Source organism: Solanum tuberosum, unplaced genomic scaffold (genome assembly GCF_000226075.1).
Source record: "Solanum tuberosum cultivar DM 1-3 516 R44 unplaced genomic scaffold, SolTub_3.0 scf00315, whole genome shotgun sequence".
Taxonomy (NCBI): Eukaryota; Viridiplantae; Streptophyta; class Magnoliopsida; order Solanales; family Solanaceae; genus Solanum; species Solanum tuberosum.
Window position 1 is genome coordinate 636,689 of NW_006239239.1, and position 8,101 is coordinate 644,789.

General features: G+C 27.1%; 1 protein-coding gene across 1 annotated transcript; it reads right to left on the bottom strand.

The window, feature by feature from the left end:
• Positions 1 to 905: 905 nt before the first annotated feature.
• LOC102580906 (uncharacterized) lies at positions 906 to 2,216 on the bottom strand. The gene is made up of 3 exons (XM_006360132.2): positions 1,989 to 2,216; positions 1,780 to 1,855; positions 906 to 1,666 (listed from the first exon to the last, which is right to left on the bottom strand). Exons 1-3 carry the CDS (start codon positions 1,992 to 1,994, stop codon positions 1,320 to 1,322), a joined length of 429 nt encoding a protein of 142 aa, XP_006360194.1. The 5' UTR covers positions 1,995 to 2,216; the 3' UTR covers positions 906 to 1,319.
• Positions 2,217 to 8,101: the final 5,885 nt, after the last annotated feature.

Below are 8,101 nucleotides of genomic sequence, written 5' to 3' on the forward strand. Positions count from 1 at the left end.
TGTGGGAGGATTATATTAAAGACTAGTACACTACAATTTTTGTTCAATTTTTTTTATTAAATTAAAGTTAGATGAAACAATTACTTAAGTGGAGAACAAATAACTTTGTAATAATTTATTATGCGATTTTATAATTTTTTGTTTATTTGATAAGATTGAATAAACAATTGGGGCTATTTTAATAGTTTTACAACTTATGTGTGATTTTTATGTTTATGAGAAAATATACAACACAAAAATTACATATCGCATGTCCAAACAAACCTTCAATTTCATCTCATGATTCCATATCATAATACCATATCATGATTCCATATCATGATACCATGTCGCATGGCCAAACGGGCCCTAAAAATAGTGTCTCATATTAGTTCTGCACCTTACTAAATCAAGAAAATATTAATATATTTTTTTAATATTACCAATGCAATTAATTCTTTTTGAAAATGTTCACATTTATTTATAAAATTTTCAAAAATCTATAAAGGATGAATTAGTAAAATTAACTTTTTATTTATAATTTTTTAAGCGCACACAAAATGAAAAAGTAATCAACTCATTAGACTTTCTTCTCTTTAGGCGCATGTTAACATAACCTGTTGAGTTTTGGCCATGGCTAGAGGGAGGGGAAAGGGGTGAGGATGAGGCCAGAAGGCAGAAACAACCTCTTGTAGGAGCATGCACTACTCCCTTGGTCTCAAATTATTTTTAATTATGATGAGTTTTTCACTATTTTACCCTTATTTGTGTTTTTTTAAGATATACTATAATCTTTGTTCATTGAAGATACTCATAATTATTTTTAAAAATTATGATAAATAATTTGAGACCGAGGAGTATCAGCTAAGCACTTTTTTCATCGACGGATATTACAAGTGTACAAAGGAAAAAAAAGAGTGATCAGGTTATGAAGTCAATTGCAACCGTTGATAACTATAATGTGTCAAAATTGGTGACTTGACTTCAATATACAGCCTTTCAAGTGAACTGGAATAATTTTCAGTCCTTTTTTTTCTAGGTGAAATTCAAACCAAACACAATCTGTATTCTTAAATGCTCCTATTCTTTTTCAGCTTCAAATACTCTTATCCTCTTAACTTTCAATTCTTCAGCCAAATATAATACAACAAGGTATTCAGTGAAATCTCACAAGTGATCTAGTAGAGCATATGAAGATTTTACTATTATCTCGTAGAGTTAGAGAGGTTGAATGATATAATTGAACACATACCAACTGTATGATAAAATTCCGAAAAGAATTGATATGTGTGAGAATGGAACTACTCCACTAACCCATCACAAATAAACACAATGTGAAGTTAGCAGATAACACAAGAGTTAGGATCCTCTTCCACACTGTAATAGTGCTGATAAGCAGGAACAGGGGTCGGGTAATGTGGATAAGGTTGCTGATTCTGATATTGATAGAGAACTGGAGCTGGATATGCCTTTATTGCTGCTGTTGCCGCTGCCACCGCCGCCGCTTTCTTTTTGTCATCCTCTTTCTTCGGCTCATCTTTCTTCTTTTCTGGCTCTTTTGCTGGTCCGACAGAGAGTATTTCAGTGTGACACAGTTTCTTCAATTTTGAAACTAATACAACTGGATCTACGTTTCCCGTTACTGTCAATTTCTTGTCCTTTGTATCTATCGACATTGAGTCTACCCCTGCAACATCATCCACACCAAAAATCACTCAAACTTGAATTTTATCCATATTGCAAGATCTGGAATCCTGACACAGTTTTGAAGAAAGAAAAAAAAAAAGAATGATAACGTACCTTCCACAACAGAAACTTTTTTCATGACCTTTTGCTTGACTTTGTCATCGAGATACTCCAACTTCAGCACTACTTTCTGTAAATAAACAACCAAATCAGAAAGAACAAAAAAAACAATACTCGAGTTCAACCAATTGAGCAAACTTTACTTGTTTAAAATCAAACATTGATTAATCCCGTGATTTACAAATCAACACTTAAAAACTAACCATCATCTCCAGATCTGAATTAAGTGTATGGAAGTAAGTAGCAAATCAACACTTAAAATTCTTTCAAACAGAGAAAAATATTGAAGGGAATAGTAAGAAATATAATGGAGTTGTGAATGTGTTTGATAGATTTGTAGTTATTTATAGTAGTGATTTTTGAGCTGAGAGTGAAGAGCAGGGAGGGGACGAAGAAGCAACCAAGTCAACTTTACCAAGTCTTCCTTTTGTATTTGTGTGCTCTTTTTAAGTCCATGGTCAATATATCTTCCTATCTTTAAATGCCAAAATATGCAAGTTTTTTCTTCTTCTTTTTTTTTCAAAGGGAAATATGTAAGTTTTTTCAAAGAAAGAATTTTAGTTTACAATCTAAAATACTCATTCACTATTTTTGTTTCGTGGTTGTTAGTATTGTACTGTTTTATATTATTAATTAGAATATAATGATTTGTTTTAATTATCACTTTAATTTTATTATATCGTATCGTTTAAATTTATTATTGGATAACGACAAAATATCTCATTACGTGTAATGATAGATTTGATGTGATCGCGTCATTACCTTAATATTTTCTTCTCATTTTGTCTTTACTTATTATTTAATAAACATTTTATCTTTTGACTTATATTTTCATAGTATCTCTATTATGTACCTTACTTTTCTTGTTGATGTTCATTATGTAACGACGAAGAATGATATGATCTATCCAAATATTATATTTATTAAAACAATACAATATTATACAATAGTACAATATAATACAACACACTATATTACTCTCTTTATTTCATATTAAGTGAATTTTTGAGGGTTTTTTCATTGTTCAAAGTTCAAGATTGATGTTTGAATTTTTTTTTATATTTATCGTTTTATTTATTGAAGTTTTATATTTTCTAAGAAATAAATTACACTACTTACAAAATTATATTTATGATTTCACATAAGGTAATAGTAAAAATTATAATTTAAATTATATCTTTAAATATGCATTGCCTCACAAATTTATTTATTTAATATATAATAGAAGGAGTAGGAAATAATTTTGTTAAGATTGAGATGGTTGATTGCCGAGTGGAATTTAGATGCTAAAATAATGAAATAAAATATTTCAGTTCAAACTTCAATGTATAGAGTCAGTCATGACCCAATTTAACACATTTAAAAGACCAAGAGGTTTTGTAAGTTTATGAATTCAAGTTTTAGTTCTTTACAGTTATTGATTTTTAATTTAATTATAATATATATTAAAAATTATTTAATATTAAATTACGGAATTAAGTTAAGTTGCATTTGATACTTTCTTTTGGTTTGCAATTTATAAAAAATAATAAGAAATGCTACATAATTAATGCACTGCATTATTATTAAAGGTAACACTTATACAAGAATCTGTGTAGCATGACAATTGAAATAACTAATTTTAACTAGTGCAACAATAATAACAATAAAAATATTCAACAATTAAATGTTTGATTTTAACATGTTGGAAAACTATCTTCTATAGGAAAATTGATTTTGTTTATTTTGTAATCAATAAAGAGAGTTGGCAAATTCAACTTCATCTTTGATTTGCTTTAGAGATATAGATTTTCTTTGATGTTTTGTTTAAATTATAAGAACCAGTATTTTATTTCCTACAACCAGTTTTAACCAAAAATAGAAGAATAGAGAAGGGGACAGAGAACTGACAAGGAAATGATAATAAAATACTAATAAGTTAGTGTCACTAACTTAGTGATATCAAGAGAAGGTTCCTAAAGTGTTATTTACTTCACATCAAATCTTCGTGCATACACTTATCTCTCCGCTACGGATCTTTATTGATTTTGAGGGTGTTCGAAATACTATAAATATCAATATAAAATAAGATTTAAATTATATATATATAATGTAATTTTTCGATAAAGAGTGTCTAACTAGACACCTGACATCACCGTAGCTCCGCCCCTACAATTCACCTGACTCTATTTTCTTCTAGGACATGTTTGGTATGATGGATAAGAAAAAATAATTATGAGATAAAGTTTTTGTAATCTTTAATCCTTGTTTGGTTAGGAAGTTTGAAATAACCTATTTTAAGATTATTAGTAGTACTGAAATGAGTTATCTCTAACTTTAGATGGAACAATAATAATGGAATAACTTAGACAAGAATAAAATAGTTAAAAATACAAAAATATCCATAAAAATGTCATGTGAAGAACAAGGATATCCAAAAGTCTCTTGATGGTATCTATGTTTGTGAGAAGGGTAAAATTGTTGAAGAAGAATGAGTACTTTAGAAGTAGGCATATTGGTGATGATCTATATCCCAAATGCTCATTTTACCATCTCTTTTAAGTTCATTTGGAGACTTGAGTCAATTTGGCCACAAATATATTTGAAAAAAAATTCATATATAATTCACAAAATGACTATGAGGATCGTTACATTATTTACATAAAAAAAAATTAAAATATGACAATCTTCTTCAATTCACACATTGTAACTTTTGAAAATCTCAAAAACACTAAAAATCATATTAATTTCAACCTAAAGATTTAAGTGTAATGACCGAGAGATTTGAAGAGAGGGTTCTTAAATTTCTCCAATTTAATATTTTTCAAACGTGTATTTATATCTCAACAACAACCAACGAGTTTGGTGAAAGCCTAACTTGATTTGTGACTACTGCTTAGTTTAGCCCAACCAAGTTATTCGTAATTTGAATACTTGCTTGTTATAGAGATCCAATGCATTTTCTGGATATTTATTCAATGAATGGTGTACTTGTACATGTATTCAATTAATTAGTTAAAAATAGTTCGTGCTCAGAGGCGTATTCAGGATCGATTTTGAGATGATGGGTGCACTATTATAAAAAAGTGAATCTAAGATATAAATTTGATTGGTTTGATATTTAGGTTCTTATCACTGAAAACCGTTAAAAATTTAAAATTATAGGTCCAAAATTAACCACTTAGAAAGGTGTTACCTAATTTTAGAAAGAAAAATAAAACAAAATAGATGCAAGATTCAAATTTCTTACCTTACTTTTAGAGAAGTGCACCCAATCATCATCGATTCATATGATACTCGAGTGTGTGTTCACATATCTATATTTCAATATTTCTTTAAAAAATATAGAGAAAATGGCCAAATGACCTCCCAACCTATTACCGAATTTCCAATTAAACACATATTCTTCACGGGAGTCCTATTCTCCCCTGAACTACTTTAAAATGGAATAAATAACCCTTAAGTGATGAGTTGGCATAGAGAGTTAATGTCACTCTCTTTGAGAGAGTGAGTTGCCTATTATTATTTTTTAATTTCCGTTTTTTTCTAATTTCCTTTTTTCTTTCTTCTTATTTATCTATACAATTATATTTTTTTCACCATTATCATTATTGAAGCTTTTTTAATAGATGTTTGGTATAAAAATTATCAACAACTAATGCATTTTATGAATAAATAATTTTTCAATAGACTTATTTAGAACATATCTAACAAATTAAATTTATTTTTAAAAAAAAACATACCCATTGATTAATTTTTTTTAAAGTCATGGACACAACTCTCAAGAGTAACAAAATCAAAGTGAAGTAATTGTATATTTAAAAAATATCTTCAAACTTATTAAAAGAAACTAAAACAAAACAATGTCTTCTACATTTTTAAAGAAGGATCCTACATGTTCTCCTAAAATCCATGAAGAATCAAAATCAAAAACTCAAATTATAAATTAATCATGAAAATTTTAGAGAATCAAAATCAAAAACTCAAATTATAAATTAATCATGAAAAGTTTAGAGGGAGAAAGAATAAAAAATTGGGAAGAGAAAAGGTCACTTGAATTTTCGTTTTTATAAATTGTTAGAGATATAGAAATTTATTGAGGTAAAAAATGGTGTTTATTATAGTTAGGGTTGAAAAAATGATTGGGGAAGAAAGGAAGAGGAAGGAGGAGAACTTTTTTAAATTTTTTTTTTATTAAATGGTGAGATACACGTGTCAAGTGTGTGTATTTCACCACAAGACACATGCCTGGTAATGACATTTCAGGAAGGAAATAATTCCACTTTAAAATAGCTCAGAGGGGTAATATGACCCCCGTGAAGTATAAGTGTGTAGCGGAAAGTTCGGGAATAGATTGGAGGGTCCTTTGGCCATTTTCTCAAAAATATATTACTATTATATATGATCTCGGGAGGGGAAAATGGATTCACGTGAACCCGATGGCCCCCCCTTACATACGCCCATGTTCGTGCTCATAAAAATATGTTAAATTTTACTCTTTTTATTTTAAAATAAGTGTCATATTAGTTTTTTTTTAAAATTGTCCAAGAAAAAGGGTTACCTTAAAATTCAACATAAAAATAGTACTATATTTTTTCAACTATGCCCTAATACTCTTATTAATAGTGTTCAAGAGACATTTATCAAAATAAGGGTAATTTAGAAAATAAAATATTATATTTATTAACTTTTTTAATAAAGGTGATTTCTGCTAAAATAACACTTATTTTAATACAAAGAGAATAAGGATTATAATGTTCTCATCATCTTAAAAAATATATTTTCAGTTATGTTTTCTTTTAAAGTTTAGACCACTCTTTACTTTAGTTCATGTTACTTCAGCAAATTAAATTTCACCTAAAAAATAGTTTGGATGAGTTATTTTTTAGCAGAATAAAATGATCTATTTTAATTATTAAGCTAATAAGAGTCAATTTGAATACTAGTGACTTTAATTTAAAAAAAATAAAATGTTATTGGTCTTTTACAAAATTCTTCAATCGTAGAAAATTCAGTAGTATAAAAAATTGTTGAAAAGAAAAATATGGAAGTGCTGGAAAATATAAACTTTAATGTTCTTTCATTTGAAAAGAAATAAATCAAAGGAGCTAACAAGCCCAGGCGTAACATTTGTAATTCATAAATGACTAGGGAACTTGGCCGCGCTTCGCGCAATCATTAAAAAATTAAATATTTTTGATTAATTTTATATTTACTTTGTTATTTAATCGTAATATTATTATTTGTTTTAATAATATGAAGATTGTGAAAAAATAAAGCTTGACAAATTTTACATCTATTAAATGAGGAAGAATATATTTTTTATCAAAAAAGTTAAATATATTTGCTAATAACAAATTCTTCCATTGCATGAAGTTGATCCTTTAATATATAATATATATTCCGGTGTACCATTCTCCTTAAATGTCTAAGAAATATCTCATAATGTGAAATAACACAGTAATACTAAACAAATGCATCAGCAAATGAAATTTATATTAAAAAATATATTGAATAATGACGTAATAATACCTTAATAGAATTTCCTATCGATTTTTTTAAAAGAAACTTCACCTTTCAATTTCGTTATATCTTCTTATTTAGTAGAAGAATCATCATTTATTATATTCTACGCCACCTTAATTTGTAGTTTTGTACCATCAGAGTTTTAAGAATAAACATTTGAAAAATGACAGAAAAAATAATAATAGTATATGAAAATTAAAATAAGGTGCAAGAAAAGCTTTTTCATGATAATTTTTTGAAATATATTGATAACAATTAAAATGGAGCTGTTATTTTATCTTTAAAATTAAGTTTGATTGAATTGAATTAGAATGAGAAATAATATTAAACTAATAACTTTTTAATATTATTAAATGCATTTTCTTTTTGATTGAGTAGTAGATTAAAAGTTTCGAATTAGGATATTAAAATAATATCTTACTCTCTCCTTAATTATTATGGTATTGCAAACATTTATTTTCCTTAAATGGTGATTCATTTTCCATTTACAGTTATATCCAATTAATTTCTAATGTATTGAATGTGGTTATGGGATATTGAAATAATATCTTTATCTTTCCTTAATCATAATAAAATTATAATTTAACATTTATTTTTCTGAAATGATAATTTTGTTTAATTCCTAGAACATATTGTTTACTATATTGAATGTAATTATAATAAAACATATTGTATTTAGTATGACAAAAGAACTCAAAAATTGGAGAAATTAGATAAATAGTAATCTTAACGTCTAAGAAATGTCACATCATCATTTACATATCCAACTTTATATATATAAAAGAGTTAAAAAAGAAAAAAATAAGTGATT